The following is a 26,876-nucleotide window of genomic DNA, read 5'->3' on the forward strand; positions in this document are numbered from 1 at the left end:
GTCTTATATATTTTTTAGAATGGTTATAATAGAAGTATTTTGTAGTTGAAAAAACTGTGCTGGATGTTGTTCTGCCCACACACAAGAGCACTTCTCTGTGTTTAGCACGTTCAAACAGCCAGAGATGCCTTTATTCAGAGTTCTGTCAATACCTCCACCACACAATGCAGGTTCTACACACAAGACCTGAGTTTAAAAAGGGGCTTTCATCAATTTGTAACACGATGAGGATAATCATGTAATTGATAATCATGTAATTGTCATCATCCTCAGTGGAGAAAATTTAAGACAAATGCTCGACTCTCCACAGGAGCACTTATTTTCTTGGGAATTATTTTTCTCTTCTCTGTCTGATCAATACAGTCACTTTAAATCTGTTTATTTTTTTTCTGATGAGAGCTCAGTCAGCCAAGAAATGTGTTTTTTATGGAGAGAAAATAAGCAAGTTTATTTCTGTGGCAAAGTTGTTTTGCTCGTAGCCCCCAGTGTAACCATTGTTACTGGTGCCCAGTAGGCTGAGAGCTATTTGTGGCTATTATTGGTCTATAAAAGGAAATCAACAGGGCGATACAAACACCAAAGGTAATCCACTCTGAACTTCATGAGACGGGCTGAGGAGAGGGCATCTTGCTTTCCATATCTGCTCTCATCAGTGTGTGAAGTCTGGACAGAAATTGTCCAAAGAAGACAAGTAACGCTGCTGGATGCAGTGGAGTTTGGGCAGAAATGGAGAATTTGTATGTGAGCCTGGGGCAGGTAAGAGGCTATAGAAATAGATATTTTTCTAATGAAAAGATTTAAGGAAAATCTTTCGATTAAATAACTTGTTTGTATAACTGACCTACATTTACACTCCTGACTGTTGATTCTGTTTTAGGACAACATTTGTACCTCAAAGCTAAATTCAAATTGAAAACAAAACCAGTTAAAGAATTTGGATTCAATCCATCAACACTACTCCCTTCCCACACCCGCTTTGAGTAACCTGTCCTTTGCTGCCAACTTCCAGTCTTACACACATAAACACACATAAACACTATACACTAATGCACATCTACTTGATACATGATACTGTTTCTTCTTGTCACAGGTTGAATAATGGTCAGAAAACTGCTTTCACATGAATCTAAATGCACAGAAAAAAACAGTTTTGAGAATTTATGTAAATTGTTATGTTTTTTAAATTTAATGTGTTTGCATTAGTTTTAGCATGGTGTGATTAACGAGCAAAGTGTATAAATAAGCACATGCTTTACGCTCATGATTCTTTAACTCATCATTGTACTTTAACATCAGGAGGCGCTTGATACATTTAGCATGTATTCATGACAGATGATTTGCAGGCATGTATGCACTTTTTCTTGATTTAGTCTTTGTGGATAAGACATCATATTATTATTATTTGGGTTAGGGTTTGCAGAGATAACATAGTGTGCTCAGTAGAAGCTGGCAGTGGGCTATATTTGCATGCTCTTATCTATTCTGGTGGGAGGGGCTGTGTGTTTGTCTGTAACTAAACTCTTTAATCACAGACACACCTAAATGTTTATGCTTTTAATAAGGCACAGTGTAGACTGTGGAGCAAGGCAGTCTCCGATTTACCGCAGTAATTGTGCTGTTAATCTGCACAAGATTAGGCCATGTGCTTCATATGGCATGAGTTGATCATCATCTCTGGCAACAATATATGATGTAAATAATGTATAGAACCATTGAAAAATATACGGTGGTTCTTAAACTTGTGCTAGTCAATACAAGTATAATCACAGGAAATGCTATTTTCCACTTTCTGGTTGGTCAGTGTTTATGAGAATGATCTGGTTTAAGTAATGATTCAGTGTTGCTTGTTTGGTCCTTTGGACGAGTCCAGCATGCCACAAGAAATAACTGACTGAGAGCACGCACACAGTGACACGACATGTAGCACAGTGAACCTGTGGTGGCGGGAAACGTGATCTATGAGGACGGCATGACCTCGGCAACCCTCCATGCAATTAAACATTCAAGAGAGCTCCACTGGCCAAGTAGGAAATGCTCACTTTAACCTTTCATAGTATAAAGTTACTCTGTTATGACTACAGAGGACATGCAAACAGGGAGGTTACATAAGAACATAAATACATAAACAAGTTTATAAGATGGCACATGACTATTTTAGCCAAAGCATTTGTTGTGTATCTTTATTTATAGCTGATTACAGATGCACTGGTATCTTAAAGATAAATGTCTTGTTCCCTAAAATACAAATAAATGTCTCACATCTTGAGAATTATGTTTCTATGTGTAAGAAAGGTGGCAGAAGAAATACCTGAGCTCAACATAAAAATGCTTAATTATAAGTAAAAAAGTAGTTACAAGTAAAGCGTGAGCTAAATTGAAAATACACACTGTACATAGTGAAGTATTACTAAATAAATACATTTTTGTTGTATTGCAACACAGAATAATTTAGTTTAATATTTTGGGATGGGAGAGACTGTACACAGAGTTCTTAACCAGCCATTTGTCTATTCTAATGATCAAAAAGGTCAATTTTGTTCCCTCTCTTTGCCAGTCTCACGTAAACTTGTATTTGCAGTCTCTACCAGCTCAGCAGCTGAAGTCAATAAGTCTTTTAGAAGAATCATAGGTGTCTTGGTGTCCTCCATTGCAAGTCTCCTTTTTGTGCAGTTACTTGGCTTTTGAGGAAAAGCTACTCTATGTCCATTTAACCAACTGTGTGACCCACAGTATGAAACCAGTTTGCTGCACCGTTAACGATTTAGGCGAGTTACTTTGAAGGGAGCAAATAACCACTTATTTGCATTGAGAAAATAAATTATTTTCTGTTTTGTTGACTTTTTAATTGATTAAAAATTCTTCTTATTATTATTATTACTTTGTAGAGATCTGTGTCTGCAAAGTTTGTTTCTTTTTTGGAAATTTGGACAAACAAACAAAAAAATAAAAACAACTTCAATCAACCAGTATTTATTGTCATAATATGTAGTAACATAACTTGTTTCTGCAAATTCAGGTTTAAAACTCTGGGGTCCAACAGACTTAACATTTTTTCAATAATTAAAAGTAAGATATACTGTAGCACTCAAACAGGATTCAATATTCAAGATTCGAGAAGCGTGTTTTTTTTTACAGTCAACCGAAATCTTATCCCTAAAGCCCGAATATAACACAAGACACAAAACACAAGGCACATAGAATTAAAAAAGCATCATAACTATTAGCTTAAAAACTAACTGATACAAACAAATCAATTTAGTGTGCAATGTGTAAACAGACATCCAGAATTTAATAGGAATCTAAGGGGCAGACATGCTGAACAGATGCTATAGTGACTTTCCAGTGCATAGATACAGTAGTTACTATTAAAGATACTCATGAGTGACTATGTGTGTTTAAAGTAGAAGTAAACCTATTGGCATATGGTAAAATATGAGTCTAAAGGTCTTAGCATAAATGAAAGCTCTAGCGACAGTTTAACTGAAAACATTATCCATGAGAACAAAACATTTTTTTTATTTACAAAAACAACAACAACAAAAAAACAAAACAGTACAAATTAAAAACAACAGCATAACCACAGTGTGAGATATGACAAAAAGACAAGACATGTACAAATTACAAAACATAACAGCATAACCACAGTGTGAGATATGACAAAAAGACAAGACATGTGCTACCTATGTACAGGGTGTGTTTGCTTGTGATGGTGCATCGGGGTTGGAGAAGTGAGGAGGGGTAGTGACGATGAGCAGAAAGGGTATAATCATAGAAGGAACAACAGTTGGGATCGGGATAGGAAAGTACAGGGTAGGAGTATACATACTAAAGATATAAACATGTTCTAAGAATATATACTGTATGATAATTATTTATGAGAAAACTGATAGTTAAAACAGAACAAAGAAAGAGGGAAAAAAATGACATTTTAATTACATCAGGGTGCGACAATGAGCACTACTTAGAAAACTGGCCAAATGAACATGGGTAGATGTAACAGAAAATATCGTAAAGTGCTGTCAAGAATCAGCATAGGGTTATCTTAAATAATGCAAAGTAAAAAGCCATAGGGAATTGAAAACATCTTTGAAATACACTCTAAGCTAAGGTACAGTTCCCAAGTTATGAATACAGTTTTACATTTCAAAACAAAGAAATAAAAAAAAGTATTTCCACAGGTATTTAAAACACTGGGGCTTAGCTGAACTTGAGGCATCTGCTGTGAAACAAGGAGATGAGAGTTTAAAACCAACCACAACACATTAACTCGCATTAGCAGTGGAAAAATCTTTAATGAGTGTGAGCTTTAATTGCTGCGGAAAGAATCAATAGGAAATCTTTTTACATTAAATGTTTTACAGCCACAGTATAAATATGCTATGTGTAAATGCCACTGAACCCAAACTACCATGAGAGCTGTATTACCACCTTGGCAAACTCAAAACAGTGCATTGCATTTTGGAACAACATGTAGGATAAATCAACACTTCACACTATATTGAATATAATAGTTTTTGCAAATATACATAAGCTTAATATTTGGACTAAGGTTAGTAACTGGAAACCTCATGATGGCCCCTTTGAATGGGATTTCTTACAGATTCCTTAAGTATTTCCACAGAGATATTAGTGGCTCATGTTTGTATGGAGGTTTTTGCCCACCAAATTTCACTGGTGCACCTCCATGAATTTTCAGCATGACCTGCACCAAGGACAGTAAATTATCTCACTGTGTTATCCATAAACGCCGAGAACAAGATGTGCTAGATCAACTCTGCAGAGTTTACACCAAGTGCTTGTTTGTCCCTGGATAATATGTTTCAAGGGAGTTGGTATATTAAAAAATGATTAGAATTATTAATATTTTAGTAATGATGCAATCAAAAATAGATTCAGGGTGCTAAAAGTTATTAGTCATTAGTCATTAATTTAGCTATGAGTTGCTGTGGGTCATGACATGGGAATATGTCCAAATATCAACCATGACACAATGTGAAGTTAAAAGCTGTGATTCAAGATTCAGAAACCACACAGTGGGAAAGTCACACAAAGAAAAACAACTGCAATGGCAATAAAGTGATGCATGAAGGATATGCAGGTAGTTTATGATGCAGTGAGGAGCAAACACCAAGAGTAATTTGAGAATCAGCGTCTTGACAGAGGACGCTAGAGGAGCTAGTTTGAACCGATAAGCCTGTTTATTCCGGTCACTATGGAATACATTTGTCATATGCAGAGGAGAACATAAGCCCATTTAACTAAATGAGTCTGGATGCGTTGAGGCTTTGAGCTGCAGGCTGCTGAATATCCTAATATGTGTTTGTGTGTGTGTGTGCGTGTGTGTGTGTGTGCATGTGTGTTTGTGTGAGTGAAATAATGGATCATTACCATCGAGGTAGTTATGTAACCAAAAGAAATCCAGTATAATTCCGCTGTGACAAGTAGAAATGTTGAGAGTGGGTAATTAATTTTTCTTTCTCTTAAACATCCCTCAAACTATTTTTTTAGTAGAAAAGGTCCAGAAAACTGAACTCATCCCTGACTGTAAACATAGTTGTTTAAACAAGTCCTTGATCGAGAATTTACTGGGAAATTATAACCAAGCACTTGTTACATGGGGATACATTTTTTCTTATCCTCTCTACTTTACAGGTTTCTATAGGGTTGCCAGCCGAACCATCTGTCTTCACATTTGTTCCAGTGGTTAAAAGTATTATCAATGCTGAGCAGAGATCTGGCGCTCAGACAGGAAAACAGAAAAAGGTACATCTGGAGCAAACAAAGGAAAGATTTTTGTATTTATTTTTTATTTGTTTTTTTATTTTGTATTTATTTATTGTGTTGTCCTTTTGGCTTATTCTGTGAGTTCAGGTAAAGTTGCTTTAATCATTTGTAACATTATTTCTGCTCATTACAAGTTTTTTTTTATTAAAATGCATCTTAGTTTTACACATTGATTTACAGTATTGAGTCGTCTTGTTTACATGTAGCTGCTTTGTAAACTTTGCATGTGCAGAGATTATCAACCACATAAAGAAAGATATTTAGACACTTAGTAGCATTTAAACTGAGCTATTACTGTCTACTCACTCATTACAAAAACACAGTTTCTGAACCTGCAGCATCATATTTCAGAATATTATAGATTAGGAGTTTAATGCCCCTGGACCACTTTGTTTTTATCTTTGTCACACAGCTAACAAGCCTTGCTTACGAATTTTGCGGCAATAGAAATTCTTCAAAATTACACATTAATCAGTATTTATTCAAACTCTCAGTAGTAAAGGCAAAATAATTTGTGAATGTGGACTAAACTCTTAATTCGAATAATGGACATGTTGTGAAATTCCTCTGAATTATAAAATATTTAAATTAATTTATCCATGAGTCCACAACTTTAAGGCATTTTAAAGTGACACAAATGTAGTGAATAATCATGTTGGCAGCTGGAGAATTAAGGCATGTGAAGAATCCATCTGACTCTTGCCTGTAGCCCTGTAGCAGCTATGCCACAACCTTCCAGACAGAGGAACAGACATCAGTCAGGCTTGTTTTCAGGGATAAAGAAGCAAATTGGTTTTCAAAAATTTTGAGAAAAAATTATCAACAGAGAATCAGAGCTGTTAAAAAGTGATTATTATAAAGAAAGAAAAGACCAAAAATAGCAATAAAAGGCAAAGAAACAGAAAATATTAGTGTGTAAATGGACAAAAACAAACACCATTTACGTCTGTTTTTGACAGTTTAATTTAATGATTATTTTTAATATTATAATTTTTTTTATCTTAAGCAACACCTGGGAACACATGGGAACTGCTTGCACACTAACTTTAATTTAGCTACAAGAGTCAGTCAGGACCCCCAGTGGAGTCAAGAGCTGAATGAAGTAATGTGCGGTTGGATGTCCATCCAACACCACGAGCCTGGGTGACTCATAGCCAACTGATTCTGATGCTCAAAGGCAGCTCTCTGGCTGTTGGATGCCACTTCAAAGGTCTTCCCAATGGAGGGGGGGGGGTGGTTGTATTAGTTTCTCAGTGTCATCCATAAATATTAGCTAAAGGAGTGTGAGACCTCCATGTTTTTGACATTATAATAAAAGGCTGTGTACAATTGAAGACTTTGAACAATACAGTGTTTCAGCACACACAGATGATTTACATTTTCACACTATATTTAATTTCGTTTAAAAGAAGAACAACCTTTATTGTCAGTGATCAAATACACATATTGCACATACGTGTTTCAATGAAATTCTGACCCATCCCTCTGGGGGGAGCAGGGGGCAGCCATAGGGGGTTGCCCGGAGAGCTAGCGCTGAGGGACAAACCTGGTGGGTAGCCTGGGATTAGATCTCCGTGGCTTCTGCATCCCATCCCTCTGTTCTATCCATGGAGCTACCAGTGCACTTTAATAAAACAATATGTTCTTGTCTAGAAGGAGCATGACAGGCCACAAATTTAGGCCTAAAACCCTGTTGAGTGTAGTGCACTAAGCTCAAAATGCTGCATAATAGTTTCAAATTATTGCAACATTTTTGGCAAATATGACATTATAATTGTGGGGAAATATAGCACCTGGAGCTGAACAGTTTGTAAGCCAGCCTGGACACAACTCTTACAGTTAATAAGAGTATTTTTGACATTCGAGGCAATTAGAAGTGTTATTTTGACACCAGGGAAGAGTACATCTATGTCCTGTTGCTTAAATTGAATGTTATTTTAGTATTTTTCTCACTTGTATCTGTATACTAGAGGTAACAGCCAATTAGCTTTGTTTAGCACAATGCCTATAAACAAGGAGAAACACAACCATGACTTTATAAAAGAATTTGAATGTTTAGGCACCGGTTGGTTTTCTTTGATGCTATTGCACCATTGATTAAGTTAGGGTAAGAAGTAGGTTAGATCATCTTAGGAAATACTGGAAACAGGGAACAAACGGCTAATCTGGGTCCTTCCAAAAGCATGGAATATGTAATATGATGTATGTAATATGTAATAGGATGTGTATGTTACATCTTGTTTGTTTACTGCGAAGCTATTGTAGCAAAACTGAGAGTTCCAAGTTTCAAAACTACACATTCCATAATCCATTACCTACCGTCTTATTCCCAATGGTCATGGGGGTCTGGAGCCAAGTTCACATGACACTGAGTGACAGACTGGTTAGACCCTAAGGTCATCAGATAATCACAGACATTGACACTCAAGGAGAACATGCACAACTTCTTAACTAAAAAGCCTAACTACCCTTCTATTACCCCTCAAACTCCAAAAATGTGTTATGTGTCTTTTTGTCCAGCATCCTTCAGATCAACAAATAATGGTATTTTTCAATCAGGGAAAATCAAAATTTATTAGAGGTAAGTCAGGGAAAAATCAGTCTGCAAAATTAGCCCAATGTTAGCTTAGTTTGGCAGGACAATGAAGGACAACAACGTAACACAATACATAAACAAAATAAAAGTCAACTGTTTGGAGACATCGAACTTATTTATACACTTCAAAGCTGTGGGTGTGTGTCCACTGACTCAGCCTCAGCTGTTACAGTTTTGCATATGAGGCATGCACCACACCACCATCCGCAGGACATGTGCGTGTACATGTGAAATATATGTGTGTGGTCAAATCAAGAACACCCCAAGCTTGGAGAGGCTCTCTACAGGTCACCTCTGGTTTTCGTGGGTTTCACTCGCTCAGTTTCCGCCTAAACTCTTGTTTTATTATCTCTGGACAGGAGACCATGACGGATGGGGAGATGTTCACAGCAGAGACTGTTTTTCTCAAAGACTCCGTGGAGGGAAGAACAGGAAACATAATTCATCCAGAGACAAAGTTTACTGTAAGTACAATGCAATAATTCTCAATTTGTGTGGAATATTATTATTAATAATTCTTTTTAAAATACACTTGCCACTGTTTGGAAATAATTTAAAAAACAAATTGTCTACATTAGACATTTATTACTTTTCAAATCTGACAGTTTAATGAGAATCAAGTAAGAAGTTTTGAATATAATGGGTTTATTTTAGCTCTTCTTTTAAAGAACTTCATCAGATTAGTTTCATGCTTTATGTATATATTAGATGTAATTTACAGAATATTGTTACAATTAATTTGGTTCAGGTTTTTGGAATTTGAAATATAAACATATTTTCAGTAATCGCAACCTTCACTTGTTTTATTTTTTAGTGGAAGCCTTCCCTGTATCACGTGAGCCTCTCTCAAAGCACAGCCTCTCCCTCACTCAGCTCTCAGTCTGAAAATACACCCGATCATGTCGCCACCCTGACGGGCTCTATGGAAACAGCTGTGGATAAACACAGGGGCACTTCCCAGCAGCAGCGTCATGACACCTTTGGACATGCAGGGGTTAGCTCAGGTTGCTTTGCAAATAGAGCGTCTGTGTCAGAAGACAGAACGAGCCCCACACTCTGCTCAGATCTGTTCCCCACCCCAGCTTCATCCAGAGAGTCCATCCTCTCAGAAGGCTCCGACAAAGAGACGAGCTGGCCTGCTGTGCAGCTTTCTTCTGTAACCTCTCCTGCTTCTTTCAGCCGCACTGTCTCCCCCTGCTCATCTGTTCTCTCCGGCATCTTCTCCCCTGCTGTCGTCCAGATCAAGAAGCACTTTCTAGCCCCTGGCTGTAGTTTGGTTAACATCCCTCAAACCTGTTTTTCATCCTGTGAAAGCCTGTCTTCCTCTGTCTCTCTCGGGTGCCCTCGTCCACGGCACCGACCTCCTCTCACCCGTCTCTCCCTCCTGACTGCCATTCTGAGAAAAGGCCGTCTTCCTGTTCTGTCCTCTGTGCTGCAGAGGCCTTACACCCCCTGCTGGCCTGTTAACCCTGTGACCTTGTCCTTCTGCAATGCCTGCTCTGCAGCCTCTGGCGTGGCTTCCATTCCCATGGAGTTCTCTTCATTATCATCTATAGATATTCAGAGCCATGTTCAGAGAGAGCCTAACAGATGTGTGACAGCACCTCCACCTTTGCAGTCAAATGAGCTCAGCAGGACGTGTCCTCAAACTCAAGTGAAAAGATGTTCAAAGGAAATTTGCTCAAGCACTGTGCCCAGATGGGCGGTTATTTCGCCCCCTCCAGCAAAGAGCAACAGTCCACCCCGAGGTCCACTACCTCTGCCACACCCAAACTTTGAATGTGTTCCTCTACCAAGGCATAAAAATATATCAACCTGTGCATCGTCTACAACACTGCCAAACACACATGTCTCCACTTTTAAGTCCCCTGAGCTGAAATCCTGCAATTCAAAGGGCCATAGTGATGATAACCTTAAAAAACCCCTCACCCCATCCCCTAAAACTATTAATAAACAAGAGACTTTTGCACCCCAGCAATTGAGTCGTCCACCAAGTTCCTCTCTCTCAAGGCTTCGCTTACTGTCTCAACAACTAAGATCTCCACCTGTCTGCTCTCCTCAGCCTCAGTCTTCTAAATCACGTTCCCCTGGGTTCCCTGTTTTCTCCTCTCACTCAGCGTCACCTCTGCCTCCTTCACAAAACACCACAGGAAGGTGTGAGTCAGAGAGGCGCTGCCCTGATGCCAAAAGTGTCACACCATCACATGGTTTTCACAGAGCTTACTGCCTGCCCCCTTCCCGCTACACACCTATCGTTTTTTCAGGATGGCCCTCACCCGCCAGCTCCCCCACACCTACACCATCTCCTGCTCCACCAGTCAGAGACCTCACCCCGTCACCCTCTCTCTCCATGCGTACCACACCCTCCCCGAGGCCGGGGAGTGGAATATCAGACTGCAGTGACAGGGAGGGTAAAAAAAGAAAGGTAGCCACTCTGTCATGTGCATGCCTTGTTTAAAGTGAGTATTTTATTTAGTACAGCATGTGGACATGCTGTTCTCCTACAATATTATTTGCAGTTAAAAACAGCTTTCACTCAACTGCTTTGCTCTGTGCTGTTCTTAGATTTCTATTTGCCATTCGTTGATTTATGTTGTTATACAGTAGATCTTTGCTTTGCTGTGATTGCTCTGATGAATGACAAATATGAAATGTCACATGTTGAAGCAAGAGGAAACCTGCCATTGTGAAATGGCCACAGCAGCTTTTAAAACTCTGATTTCTGGGTCACAGCACAAAATTGCCAGTATTGCCATCATCTAGGTTTGTTGGTTGTCAGTGAAATAGTAGGTTGTAAGGTAACTTTTTTGATCAAATGAGGGGGTACAACACAACGAAGGTTTTAATCTCAAGTGTGGCTGACTGCTTGGCATGATTACTAGGCTGCAACAGCATGAGATAAGCAGGACTAAAGGGACACAAAACACACAGGATGTATTCCTGTGAGATAGTCAGAATATTCTATCTAATATGCTGAAATTGAAATAGTAAATTAGTTTATGTTCATTATCTGCTCTTCTTTCTCCATAAACTCTAGACACACAGGATTAAGTTAAGCTACAAATCCCTCGCTGCAATTCCTACAAACACTCTTCTATTGGATCAACAGGTGAGTGCATTTATTTAACACTAATCCATCTAGTTATCCTGTTAAATACCCAGCCATGGGAGTTTAATGCAGGCACTTTAACATTTGTTAATGTTACACAATGTTAAAGTTACATGCAGCATTGTGCAAACAATGTGAAATAAGAACAAACTTCTAAGCTGTAATGTCTGCATTAAAACGGAGCTTTTCCATAAAAGGTCTATTTATAGACTCCATTCATACTTGAGACACAAATGATAGGAAACATCATGTGTTCACAAGCTTCAGATAATGGAACCAAAAGAGCGTCCGTTTTTAAGCATTTACAGTCAACTCGGGCTCAGTGAGAAATGAAAACATATTCACACTGCAGCGTGATCCATTTAGAGCTGCAGAGGAGGAAGCGCTGTCTGTGAAGAATACAGAGTGGATGGACAAGAATTGTCTGGAGGAATGTTGTCTAAGATTTGTGTAGGCCTATAATCACTCAGTGAAAGCAGAAGTCTTGGCATAGAGCTCAGTGTTCACTCTGTTTTGCACTCACTCACTCAGGCAATAGATGAGCAGGTGGAGAGAGAAGACAGTCCCTGTGACACATTGGACAGAGGTGTAACATTGGACACCCACGCTGAGGTATTAATGCACAAATCAATCATAGGTTCAAGTGCATGTCACACAACAGACTGTCAGCACCATTCATTTTTGCTCTCCACAGATGTGCTCTCCTGCTCAGCTCCGACAACAGTCAGAGGAACTTTATGCAGCTATTGATGCGGTTTTGGCAAATTCAGCACCACCAGTGAGTTTGGTTATTAACTATCATCTTCATCATTAGATCAGAATTCACATAAAATTAAGCAGGTGCATATGTTAATTTCCAATGTTAAAAGTGATTTGATGTGTTTGTTTCTGAAACCTTTATGTGCAAAACTTCCTGGTCACAGCAGCCCTTAAAGTCACCGACCGGCCTACAGGTAAAGTGTTGACTCTTTTACAGCATGTGACAAGTTTGACAAGCTCATAAAATGTTTGATTTGAACATCAGTACTAGTCACGTGCATGTATGCTGTTTTTGAACATCAAGCAGGATATAGGATATAGGAGCTTCATTATCTTCTTGATTTTAATGTAGACAAATGGGATATAGACATGAGAGATTTAATTTTTTTACCCTCAGACAAGTAGCTGTTTCTGTCATTCATCAATTTTCAACTTGCTCTCTGTGGCTTTAGTTTAGGGTGTAAATGCACAGTAATGCTTTTAAACTTCCCTATGACCTCGTTATATTAAAATATTCCTCTGCTACTAGCTGTAAAAGCTCCAGATGACATCACCCAGAGGAGTTTTTCATCATCATGAGTTCATATGATGTTATCTGGAGGGGCTCTGGAAAAGCAGTTTAACCATGATTACAAACTCCACAGTGTGCGCACGAAGATATTACAATGTGAACTGAAGGTTCCTCCAAGTGATGTCACCCGGAGGCATTTTTCAGTTAGAAGTAGAGAGATATTTTGATATAGGGAAATCAAAGGAAAGTTTAATGGCATTTATGTACATGTACCACCCAAACTACAACCAGAGGAAACAAGTTCAATATGAGTGAAGGTGTCCTATAAGCTAATCGGCTCTGGATGGATATGAGAGAGGTTTTGTGGTCATCTAACTCTCAGCTGACCACTATGTAAATCTGAAATCAAATACGTTTATGGAATGAAAATATGGATGTTACTTAAATTTAATAAACTAATATCAAAAATCTTTACCAATATTTGTTCATGCAAAATAAGTTTTTAAAAATCTAAAGACACTAGACCAATATTATGAAAAAGCTGTTGATGTCCATTTACTTTGTAACACATTTACCAGCTACACTGTGTTTCATCTAGAGAGTAAATCTAAGTAATGCGTTGAAATTCTGTGGCCCAGAAAATAACTATGACTAAATAAAATAATAATGTACATCAAAGGTTTTTTTAAACTATCCTACAAGTAAAACATATCTTTATGGGAAATCATATTTCATCATCTGCTTGGTGTTACACGGTAAGACAAAATGGTTGAGAGCTATTGCATAAAAACATTGGTAAAAGTGTGTCAAGCTAGTCTAAAATTGTAACTCATTAAAGTGAAATAAAATGTAAAATGATGAAAACCTTTGAGCCACAGGAACAAGTGCTGGAACTGGAAGTGAGATAAAAGTGAATCCTAACTGTATAATTATGAGTACAAGAAATGTAAAGACAAGTGTTCATTATTCATCAAAGCTTCTTCTTGTGGCTCCCAGGGAAAACAAGTGAGGTCTGTGTGTGTCATTTTCAATGCTCGTCCAAGATCAAGTGGAGAATAAGTGAGTTTCACTTACAGTATCCTGACAAGAATTAAAAAAAAAATTAAGAATAAATAAATACTAAAACGTTGCATGCACACTGAAAAAAAGAAGTCACCGCACTTTTTGCTGAGTTCAGTGATTCTGTGGTTGTGTCCACCAAGGATTTCCTTTTATCTTATTTCCTTCAGTAATTTTTGAAAAGCCACACTCTGTTGTATTTGTTTATTCTTTCTTTCTTTCTTACTTTTTCACTTTCAGCAGAAGAACTCAACCCTTTCAAAATCCTTGGGACGTGAAACCAAATATGTGAGTAAAAGTCATGTAGTGTAGTCTCTCACACATTTTTTTTTCTCAAGCTTTTACTCCCACAGGACCACATCACAACCCAGCACTCACAATACGTTCAATTCTTTTTTAGATTACTATTTAAATTTTGCCCCAAGCTCACAGGGATGGGCTGCCAATACTGAACATTTAGTCATTTACACTGAAAAGTAACACATTGGGTTTTGTAGTTCAAATTAATAAAAAAAATATTTTTCATCATGAAATGAAAAATTGAGCTACTGTACACTGTATAATTGATTGTTTGGTGAAAATATGTTGCATTTTAACCTCTGCACCAACACCAAACGACACCAAACAATGATATTAAACAAATAGTACAAGAAAGTGGGAAATGTATTCAATTTTGGCTTTTTAATTGTTTCTCTCCTATTTTAGACGAATCAGATGAAGTGTTAAGAGGTGTTAAGATTGCTCTGGAGGTTAACCTAGCTTAGTATACCCCCTGGCTAGCTCACAGATTATGTTTATTCACCTGTCCAAAGGTGTGTTCAGATGGAAACAAATGATTGCCTTGGGCCAATTTGACCACTGGACCACTTAGTCACTGTAAGTTAGATCCTTGCCTACAGTAGCAGCAGCTGCACTAACTCTATGCATATGGAACCAAAGATGGCAATCACTCACTTTTGTCCCCTTCTGAAAAACAACTCTAGATTGTTTGTATTGTACCAGCAGCCAAAAGATGCATGCAGTGGCTGTAGTAAACGTAAGGTGACCGGAGTGTAGTGTAGAACTAGTTGTTGTAGAATCCAGTTGTTGTAACCAGTCATGTGTTGGAAGTCATGTGACATGAGATGTGCCATTTAAGGAAGCTGTGACTTTTGAGGCAACCCTTTATTTAGTGTCTAATTATCTTTATTTAATTTCTATACCTAACCCTAAAGTCTTCAAAACCGCAAACAAACTGCAATGTTTGCACAGTTCACAATCTAATTTTAATCCACAGTTTTTTTTTTAACTGATTGCAGCGAAAAGCACCCACCATTTTGATGCCAAAAGGGCACATGTTTAACAGCTACCTGCCTGTAGGGAAGCACTCTTTCAACAAACAGCCCTGTTGGTCATATAACGTAGGAAAAAACTTCTAGGGTTTAAAGGTTGGAGGACTTGGTGGAATGAAACTTGATCGTTTATGGCATATAAATCAAAAACATTTCCTAACCTCAAGTTTGGTGCAGATCGTCCTCCTGTAGAAAATGGTCCAAATGTTGTTTGTGGTGTGTCAGAGTCAGGCATAGGTAGTTGTAATAATTTGATTAAACCACAACAAAGAAACACACCAAGACAAACCCCAAAACCTTCAACATCTGTCAATGACTATAAAAAAAAATTTGATGAATAAAATAAGGTGCAACAAGTAATCAAAGGTTGGATGTGAAATTGTAATCATTATAAAAATATTAAGAATTACACAGCAAAGGAGGAACATAAACTGTTGGATGTCGGTGTTCGACTGTGAAACATTGTGCTTTTTGTTATATAATACCATGGCTGCAAAGAGAAATTGGATGTCACTCACCTAAAACCAGTAATTGCTACCGTTGTATTCAAGATAACTCGGTTAATTATGTTAAAAGTCCAGCTCCAGACATAGAAATATGGGGATATCATCTTGTACCATTCACTAAAAGCTATAATTTTATGAAAGAATAATTGAATAGTAAAAGAATAATTTTATGCAAATATAGGCTATATTTCTGTCACCTTTACTGCACAAATTTAGCTTGCAACAGAAATAAGGCTCATGCATTTGATTTAATCAATATGTTAATTTTGTAAGATACACTAATAGGTTTTTTGTTTCCACAATGTTATACAGGCATCGGTATGCAGCTTGCACCTATCTGCCCATGTGGAGAGAAATAAAGATTCTAACATGGTACACATTCATTTACTGGTGGATTGTTTAGGCAACTTCTTTACCAAAGATAATGAATTAACAGTATTTGAATGAGAATGAATTCATTTCTTTAATCAAACTCTGACTCCCTCTGTCCAGACGAAGCCTGGCATTGTTCGCCCAATGACGGCCATTCCAAGACTGAGAGTGGAGGACAAAAAAGAGTTTCATACAAACCTAAGGCCCTCTGTCATCAAGAAGACCTTAAATGGCAACAGCAAGGTAGGAGTTGGATTAGTTTCCATAAACATATAAGCTACAGGAATTTGTCTCTGTTCATGTTTTCAATTCCATATTGTAATTCACAGTACAGGTAAAGGATAACAGTGAATTACATAAAAAAATGAACCTTGAGTTTAGCACATTTGTCAAAGATAAAATAGAATTAGTCGCCACAAAACAGCCTAGCCACTGATTTTTTTTCATAAAGGATCGATACAGTACTATTTCTTCATTTATTATTTTTATATGTAAGAAGTCTTTATTGGGTGTTTGTCTTTCATTATGAAGGGTGGAAATGACAACATTCAAATTTTGACTCAACAGTAAAAATACCTCCTAAAACTACCAAGGGAACCACATTATATTTTGATAAAACAATCAGTATTAATGTTCTAAAAATTGTAGTCATACATTTTATAAAGCTTTTTTCCTAATGTAGCAATGACTAGTTTTCTGGTTATTAGCTAAAAAGCAGATTCACATTTGAGGTAACAGCAAAATTAGAAGTTTTCCTGCATCTTGGATGAAAAGGTTTGTTGTAGCGAGACAGAACAAATGGGTTTTTGGATTCTCAAAGAAGCCACTTCACACTCCTTGGAAAATCATACCACTCTGCACCTGAAACATATTCTGTTGCTGAAGAGCTATTTGCTCCTTTGTGTCTGTGCTGCTCACAACCAATAGAATCATTAGGGTCTGTGTAAAAGAGGGTAAAATGTGATAAAAATGTCAGGCCATTTAGTAGTTACACAACTAACTTTATTTCTTTAACATCTCTTATCTACAACGAGATGTGGAAAACGATTACTTTTAACTATACATTATATATTTTTGATTTTAGAAAAAAAAAAACATTACCTCACTCTGCCCATGTATCAGTAAGCATGGTTGTCATCTGCAGTGTTTGAGCACAGTGTTGAAAATATATAAACCCTTCTATAAACTTTTAACAATGTTTGTCTCTGATACTCCAAATAGCAAAAATGCATATAAAATAAAAAAGTCCTCAGTCAAATGATTAATACAGTATGTTGTGAGAAAAATGTGAACAGCCACCATCCTTCTATTAACTGAGTCACTGATACTAGGACAAAATCAATAGCCCATTTATCCTTTAGCTCTCTGTTGCTATAGCCCCATGATTTTATTATTACTTCAGTTTCTTTGAGCCGAGAGAAACTGGATTCAGAAGACTCTCAGTATCAGGACCTACAGAAATCCACTGTAGCTGTGGTGTCAAACATAATTCTGCTTGTTTTGGATGAGGTGGGATTCCTGCCTGTAGCCATCCTCTTGTTGGATTTTCATCGTATAACCTGTCTCAGTAGCCAGCCTCATCAAATCCTCTGAGAGGACGAATCCTTTCCCTTCATAAGCTGCTGACGTCTTGGCGAGTATCCAAGCATCTTCATGTCAAACAAGTTAAACTGGATTGAGAGAGAAAGTTGTCCCTGTGCTGGTTTTTAATGTCTCACCAAAAGACCTGTGAGCAGTGTATCATACAGATGAATAACACTGGAACAGAGGATTGTTTTTCTCCAGTATTTGCTGTAAGAATGCATTGTCAGAGATTCAACTACAAACCTCTCAAGCAAGTGGTAATAATCTATGATGAATTTTCATGAAAGCCTTAGCATAAAAAAACCCCACTTAAACAAGATAATACATCTCAACACCTCATGTTTATTGCTCTTTATTCAGCCAAAGGGAATCAGAGTAACAGCTCCACTTTTCCTCCTGGTGCAGGTAAATTGTTCAGGGCTATCAGGACAAACTGATGAGTGTGCATTCAATTCATCAGATAAATCTTTTGTCATAACAGCAATGAGAGGCTGTTGCAGACTGCAGATATTAACAATTGTTTTCATAGTAGTAGATTTCAGAATACTTTATCCTTAATCATGAATACTATTAGTGTTATAAGGTATCAGTTTATTATTAGACCGAAGGCACTGCAGTATAAAGAATACACAAGATTAGGAATTTTGTGTAATAATACACAGAATGAATAATTATGGCTATTAAGTCAAGGTCAGCATGACAGTTGCCAGGGCATGCTGTCCACTGCAGAGAGCTGTATCAATGCTCCTGACATGGCTGAGGACTTGATTGAAAGCCAGACATTTACATTCAGGCAGAAAAACACATTATTCCACTGGTCTTAGAAGAATATTTTACTTTATAGTTGGTTTGTTGTGATGTGGATCGTAACATGCAGAGAGTTAAGCAAGGCAGCACAATGGTGCTCAGTGGATAGTGAAGCAGCTGAAGGTCCCCGGTTTTATACCCACAGGCCTTTATATGTGGAGTTTGCATGTTAAAAAATAGCCTACTGTGCAGTTTAAGTTCCTACTGTGTTGCCTACAAATGGAGATTGTTTCTTAGTAAAAAACAGTATAGATACCATTTAATATTAGAAAAGATACTTACAGAATAAGTAATTTTCAAGTTTCCAGGCTGTTACCCCCTCATTTCACAAACTCTGAATATTGCTATCAGGTTCCTACAATTATGTATTTGTATGTACTGTATAGATACACCTTTATTTTTAGTCAAGGGCAGCTCAGTGGTGGAGTGGGTAGTGATGGTGCCTCACAGCTAAAGGTCCCCAGTTTGAATCCACCTGCTGACTGCAGCCTTTCCGTATGGACTTTGTATGCTCACCCTGTGGGTTTCCTCACACAGTCCAAAGACATACATGTTAGGTTAATTGTTGATTCACACTGAATGGTTGTCTGTCTGTGCATGTTCTCTCTGTGTGGGCCTGGAGATAGACTGGTGACCTGTACACGGGGAACCCTGACCTGTCAATTTCCTAAATTTAAGTTAATGCAGTTTTTATGCTGCTAATTTTAATTTGTTGTTCCAAATATAACCTGCTTAATTACCAAGTATTCTGCTTAAAGTGTGCATTGGGGATGAATGAAATTCTGCGTAGCCTTGTTGAAGAAGAAAAAATGCTTATTTACAGAGGAATTTTGGATTTTTGATTTGATATAATTAAATATTTATGTGTATTTATTTCATGGCTACTTTGAATTATTTTGATGCTTTAAAAGAAAGGTTTCACAGTTTATCCAGTGAGTGTTAATGAGCACTTTGGTGCTCACATGAATACTGAAAGAGGTAGAGACATAAGCATTGATTGTGTGCGCAGTTTACGATGAACCTTAGAATGGATCTATTAATGGCTGCTTCAGCTTGGCTGTGGCTTACCTCTTGACAGTTCTTCATTGAATTTGCAGTGAAAGTGTGTTAGACCATCCTCTTGTAAAATATAACTAGGCAGGTTGGTTGTACAAGCAGGAAAAATTTAAGAAAAAAAAATTAAAATTTAATTTTAACGTCAGCGTAAACACATGTCTGTAGGGCGACACTGAGCCAGTGTAGAGAAGAAAACACAATCACCTGGTATTTAGACATAGAAAAGTTTGTTAAGAAGCAGTTGGTGGGGGTGAAAGGGTCAGCAATGCAGGAAAGAGAAGCTTTGTTGTAGTCATTTGAAGTACATCATGTGATGAATAAGTAAACTGAACCTAAATTTTATCAACACCTAACCATGTTTATCTCAACCCGAACCTCAATGAATGAATGAATGTGGTAGTGAGACAGAAGGAAAAACAAAACTGGCCTCCATTTTGTATCCTGGCTTCAAAAAGGATGCAGTTTCTACAGATGGTCCTGTTGCTTGTATCAGGGGGTAGGGAAAAATGACCTGTGTGGGGATTACACTTTGAGTATACACTTTGTAGACCTTAGTTTGTCTGAATTTTAAGAAGAAAAACAAAAATTTTTAATTTTTTAATTTGTTTACATGTAAATGCAGTTTTATTTGTCCACCGGAGCAATTACTATACAAGCTAACTCTCCTTTGCAGAACTGTGCCATATGCACAGTTGGAATGTTTATGGAAACATGAAAGCATCAGTTTTGGCAGCAGTAACATTTACAGTCTGTAAATATATCAGCCCAAGCACTCACTCTGCTGTTCATTCAGGTCTTTTTTCTTTGAGTTTACGGGTTATGCTGATATTTCTCTTAGCTACCCCTTTTCTGGTTTATTTACTTATTTTTTATTGTTTACTTCTTTATGTCTGCAGCTCAGGCCTCACTTTTCTTTCACAGTAACTATATTTCACGGTTAACTATATTGATATGTATATATCATATATATGATATATATCATATCTAAGTCATTTATTTCTTCGGTCCGGGTTATGTTTTCCTGGTGGAGCTGCTTTATCATGCTCCCTGCAGAATGTTCTGGGCTCTAATTTAACTTACTCGTGTACAATACAACAATCTGTTCAGAAGAAAACCAATTTAATATGTGTTTCTGGCTGATTTGTTTTGAAGCTTCCTAGAATGTCACATTTATATTTTAATCACTTACCTGAATCCAGGGTGGCTTTAGAATCAGAATCACAAGTGGCAGCCTGAATAGAATGGAGGTTTTAATATAACATCTCTTTGTGTAAATTTCTGTGTACTGTATTTCTTAGAATACGTTTCAATCATAGTAAAGTATTAAAGAACTGAGTCAATTTGAGAATTATTTTGACAAAAGATCTGTTAAAGCTAAGGAATGAAGATAAAGGTCAATGCATTTGAGAGAAACTGAAAATAATAAAGCTCCTGTTTCTCCTAGAGGTAAAAAAGCATATCTGTACAGCTTTAACAGTACACTGGTCTTTAATACATAGTAGAATAAAAGTTTGCTCAGCTATCAAAATTAAAGACATGCAGTTTTTGGGAGTTTGACCACAGGTGTCAAAAGTGCTGGCTCTCCCTGCTTTGGCAGAGGAAATTCAATTCAGTTCAATTACTTTATTTGTCATTGTGGCATAGAAATGAAATAGTTCCTTTTGATTCTATTAAAAATAATAAAAATAAATCACACTAAAAGCACAGAATAAGTAAGGAGCAATAGCTCTGGGTTAATCGTTACTTTTTAGTCTGTTTGTCTAGACAAAATCAACTTGCTATTGATTTTGTCCTGGTCTGTTTGTATCTTTTCAAGATACGGCAATAGCTGTTCTAGAGAGGGTAGAGAGTAACCAATAATTGCCTGGGACACTTTTATTGATTCTTGAAACAAAACAAAACAAAGAAATTGCTTAAACAATTTAATTATATTCAACACCAGAATCCTTCTTCCTTGAGTTTTCTTCTGAGTTTTGTGGGTTTCTCAGTAAAATGTCAAAAACCAAAACAATAAAAACAACAACAACAACTAATACTACTAATACGAGTAATAAAGAGGGATCTGTCCAATGACAGATAATAATATGTTTGTGAAACTGAAAAACCGTGATATTTGACCTAACAATGGAGCGTAAATGTGATACTAGAGAACAGAAAAATATCCTGCATCACTTCCTGTACTACACCCCTACAGCCCGGTGAGAGGCCCAGTTTCAAATGCAGCAAGCAACAGAATTTGATTATTAATTTTGACGGATTATTTCTTCTATTGTTAGAAGCTGCAACAATGCTTGTGATGGTTATTCCAGAGCTGTGAGATGACACTGTGTCATTAGTATAACATAAGACTGACTGACCTCTGCAGTCCACAATTAGTATTCTGGAAGATGGTGGCAATCAACATTTGACATGACAGATGATATTTTTGCCACCGACACTGGAGACAATAAAATCTGCTGCAGTCTATTTTGAAATCAGATGCACTGTGACTTTAACAGTGATTTTCATGCCAAAATGAGGATTTTCTCTGACCTGTCAATTTTATCTTTGTTCATTCATAATTAAAATATGTGTTCCAACAAGCATAATTTTGTGTGTGAAGCAGAATTACAGCATTGGGAAAAACTTATCACAAATTGATGAATGAATATTTATTACAGCTAGGCAGGCTCTGAAAAAAGTACCTTTTACACTCCCTCAACAAATTTCACGCCAGTTTGCTTAATTAGAATTATAATAATTAGCTTTCTTCATGGCAAAGAAAGAACCTTTTTGGTTGGAGATATAGCAAATAACAAACAACAGAGAGAACTAATTTAAAGATTTGTGCCTTGAAAACAGTCTAAATAGAAAAGAAACCTTTAGACTCCGCTGACATTCCATCTTAATGAGTCTTGTTCATTTTCTTCCAGAAGAGATTAACTTGAAACTATTTCGTCTATTTCAGGTGGAAAATAAAAGTTCTGAAGATGCACAGAGAGAGTTTTACTTAGGCTTGAATGGCCAGACATTGAGAAAAGAGAGGAATCTGGAAAAGACGATTCCATTTTCAGTATGTGACCTGCAGATTACAGAGCCTGAAGACCACATCAGTCAACTTGTGAAAGATACTTCGACGTCCTCCAATCCTTTTGAGGACTGGATGGAGACTCATATTTAAAGGATTAAAGCTATGTTTGTCACAAATATTTATGTACCAGTGTATATGTGGGAATAGGTCTTAGGCTCTGTAGCTATTCCTACTCTCCACAGCGGTCCTGAAGCTTCTCTCCAGGAACACTGTAATTACGTAACAAGTCAGTGGCAAGATGGAGAGCCCCCGTTTGCTGCAGAAATAAAAGTATAGATGAGGTTCATATTAAGCTTCAGCAGTCCCACAGGTCTAAGTCAAGGCAGCATCTTTCAGAAATGCAGTAGAAGAAATCATTCTACACCAAAGCAAAACTGTAAAACCTAATTTGTTTTTAAATGAACAATTCTATCTGATATATTTACTGTTTAGGACTATTACCCTGTGACAAGTACATGTCCATATTAATGCTTGTTTATAGCAGTGGATTATAACACTTGGAGCCTACTGTTCATGGAACCAGCTCTTCTAGAGTGATAATGAGGTTTATCACTCAAAATTTCTGAAACCCTGGGTTTCTCTTTTCACAAAAGTAGTCTTCTGATTTCTCAGCAGTGACCATGAATTTTGCACTCAGAAACAACAAGGACGAGTTCAATTCTTTAATGTTTCCTGCTGATGTCTATAAAACTGAGAACCCAGATAGGGCGTCAGATATGCACTTGATGGCTGCGTGGTTGACATTATCAAGGCTAATTCTTACTGTCTCACCTGTGCGTAGGTGGCAAATCATGGCAGAAAGTGAATTGCATAAATGTCAGGTTAGTGGTTTCAGTCACAGAAATAAACACCAAAAAGAGAAGAAGTTATTAGATTGTCAAATAGGACGTGTAATTAAAGACACAGCAGAGCTACTATATATACATTTGAAGGAAAAATCACGTTTGACAGTATAGTTTACATAAATTACTTGAACAAGCTAAACTGAGGATGATGTTTTGCTCTTTGCTCAAATTTTTAAAGTTTGTTGTTAATTGAATGTAAACTGTGCCAAACCCGACAGAGCTGACAGAGCTGATGTAGTAACACTAAACTCTGATAGCAGCATCCTCACACAGGAGAAATAACTACTTTTTTATCTTTTTTTTTTTTTTACTTAATCAATTGCATTCCCCAAACATTGTAGATGATGAGTGTGGCTCTTACCACAGCATTTCACATTATGAAGCTTGACAAACTTGCCGTTGCTCATCAGATGTTTGCTAAGCTGTAATTTTTGAGACAAGTTTGGTGAACATCCAAAAGCAGAAATAGATTTGTTGAACTAAGAATAAAAAGTGTGAAAACATATGACCTTTAATGTGTGTTGCAGGTGGCTGAATTCACAAATAGTACAGGTCATTGTTCAAGTTGTAGAACAAATCACGCAAATGATGTAACTCTTGAAACTCTGTAAAGAAAATAACGTTGTAATAAAAGGAAAAACTGGATTATGTTTTAACTTGTATGTAATAACATATCTGCCTTCCACTATTTTCTGAACTTTAAATGTTGCAATATGTGAATTTGCATATTAGTTAAGACATTTGTAAAATTGTATGACTAATCTACCTGGGAAACAGTTTGGATGTGCAGGCATCATATTCCTGGGAAGGATCTGTCACAGAAAATACTGGAAATGTTTTCACTGCAAACAGGAGCACCACAGGCCAATCATATGAGTCCTTGGGATATTCCTACATCTGGTGAGAAATCCCCAAAGAAAAACTGAACCTCAAAGGGGTCTTGGAGAAACAGTTATGTGATTTAGCCATCAAACCAATACAGAAGTTATCCAAGGTAAAAGTTATGTAAAAACATGAAAAAAAAATATTCGACAGCTGTTAGACAATCACTTATCTATTACTCAAGTTTAAAATATGGAGAGTTTTGAAACTTCTGCACTTCTGGCTTTACATCTGTGGGATAAAATACAATGAGTCAGTGTTCAGGCATAAAGCAGAATTTTTTAATTATTAAATATATCATATATACAGGATGCTTTGAGCTCAATTTAATGGAAATAATTGCTTCTGTTTTGGCTTCAAGACCTGATGGATGAGCTCTTTTGATCACTTCACTGGCTGCATAGAGTCAGTTTGGTGTAGAAATGGAGGGTAAGTGGTGTGTGACACCAACAGTGTACATACAGTGCGGCCTCTTCACAAGGGGCCAGATCACAGCCAAGGATCTGTCATTCACCACGTTTCAGACATTCCAGGGATTAGGATGAGGATGCTGGTATCCATGGCAACAAGTAGAGGGGGTCAATCACATTACACTTTTTTCCATTTACCCCTGTGTCCTTGGAAGCACTCACACCAATCATTGAAACCACAGACTACAGTTATACTCACACTTACACTATACAGTAGAAAAACTGCTGTTTTTCTCTCTATAATCACTCAATCTCATAAACAAACAATAAAAGACAACATTTAGATTCAATAAAAAGCTGTTTATGCTCTCAGATCCACTCAAGGTTGAAGAGTGGGCTAAGAAAATGACTTTCTAAGAAAATCCTGCAACAATGATGTTTTTTCAAACTTGTAATTAAAATTTTATAGTAATAGTAAGAGACATAAACTGCACCAAAGACACATCTTCTTTGCTCCTGAAAAGTGAAAAAACTAATTAAATGTATAATGTAAGTTACTGGAATACCACATTAAATACTTTTAGCATTTCTATGAAGCCAACCAAAATAACAATGACAACAACAAACACAAAACTGTTAGTATATTATCAGTGAAAGTAAAGTAACACTCAAAACATGCATTTATCTTAATTTGCCCCTCAAAAATCATGAGACATGCTTGGTTTGTGTAACAAACAAAAACAAAGAGCAATACTTTTGCAATGCATATTTTGCTACTGTTAAATACTAAAGTCATATTCCATCCCTAATAAAATTTAAATAGTTACTACCTTTGAAATAAATTACTTTTACTTGATATAACTTCCACAGTTTAACATCCCATAAATTAATTACTTGTTGTGCATTGAACATAATACCACATTGATCACGCTCACATTTCAAAAATATGACCATCATTTAATGTGAACGAGTCCCGAAATATGAGTTTAACAATATTAAACACACGCTTTCTCTCAGACGCAAGGGACTTTGATATTACCTGGCTTCGGACATTAACATCTTAGTCAGATGTGTTTAGCAGAGGCAGGAATAAAGGCTAAAGTTCACAACTCATACTAAAATTAAAAATTTGAAGGAGGCATTAACTGAGATTCAAGTAAAAGTTTGAGATTAAATGGCATAACATTTTAAGATTGATGTGTGACATAAGACATTTCAATAGGGACTGTGGATTCATGCGGGGTTTGATGACTGGTCTCATTTGTCAACACAGTTTTATCAGTAAGACAGTGGAATCAGGCTAAGTAAACTAATAAAGAACATCACGTGCCCCAGTCATTCACAGAGGAGTCAGCCTGACACCCACTTTGCCCCTATGATGCACATACAGAAGAGCTGACTCCATGACATCATACTGCAGAGGCAGCATGATGTCACAGTACTGTCGCAGTACAATCCTTAAGGCCCCATTAAACATGCAGTGTAAGTCAATATTTTGTTTTTTTTGCATTTACCTGGTAGTAGTAAAATACCTGTTAATACTGCATATACAGTAGACCTGATAATCAAAGCCAGGGAAAATATGACAGCGGTTTCTGTAAAACAACATGTAGTCTTCTGAGTTCTGGCAGCAGTTGCTCCTGGAAGTGCAGCATCCAGGAGTCACTTCAAGATGCAACAAAGAAAGTGACTGGCAACAGCAAAAATGAAGAAGCGGAGACCACTTTCAGATTTTAAAATCCTTATTGGATCACTGTAATGTAACATTTTGCCTCAGGTGGTTTGATGTAGGTGTACATTTCCTCCAACACCCAAGATAGATCAGCTGTGGCATCCAGATGCTTTCTAAAAAAAATAAAAAAACACCACATGGATATCCTCTCTGAGATGGCCAGGCCAGTTACATCAGACTCTATTGTTTTATCTATATTTCTTTCATGGAGGAAGGCATTTGTGTCAGTGTTTAACAAAGTAACAAAATAACTGAAATAAAGGTCTATAAGAACAAGGAGGGGTGGCACGGTGGTGGAGTGGTTGGTGCTGCTGCCTCACAACTAGAATGGCAATTTCCAGTTTGTTGACATTTTAGTCTGAGTGGCACAAATCAACCTCCAGTGTGAGCCTGGGATCATCTTCTGCATACTATGAATGGCTGCCAGATTTCATGGCAATACATTTGGTAGTGGTGGAGACAA

At 37.2% G+C, this 26,876-nt stretch overlaps 1 protein-coding gene across 5 annotated transcripts; it reads left to right on the forward strand.

The window, feature by feature from the left end:
* The first annotated feature begins 581 nt into the window (after positions 1-581).
* On the forward strand, positions 582-24,034 carry mlip (muscular LMNA-interacting protein). Of its 5 annotated transcripts, none has more exons than XM_067522292.1 (12): positions 582-756; positions 5,653-5,763; positions 8,740-8,844; positions 9,195-10,805; positions 11,418-11,489; positions 12,021-12,101; positions 12,184-12,267; positions 12,413-12,442; positions 14,059-14,106; positions 15,968-16,027; positions 16,148-16,270; positions 22,422-24,034. In XM_067522292.1, exons 1-12 carry the CDS (start codon positions 727-729, stop codon positions 22,632-22,634), a joined length of 2,568 nt encoding a protein of 855 aa, XP_067378393.1. In that variant the 5' UTR covers positions 582-726; the 3' UTR covers positions 22,635-24,034. The 5 variants fall into 5 exon arrangements, with proteins under 5 accessions (XP_067378393.1, XP_067378403.1, XP_067378412.1 ...); XM_067522302.1 differs by having other exon boundaries at positions 14,062-14,106; XM_067522311.1 differs by having other exon boundaries at positions 12,416-12,442.
* The last annotated feature ends 2,842 nt before the right edge of the window (positions 24,035-26,876 follow it).

Source organism: Channa argus, chromosome 1 (genome assembly GCF_033026475.1).
Source record: "Channa argus isolate prfri chromosome 1, Channa argus male v1.0, whole genome shotgun sequence".
Classification (NCBI taxonomy): domain Eukaryota; kingdom Metazoa; phylum Chordata; class Actinopteri; order Anabantiformes; family Channidae; genus Channa; species Channa argus.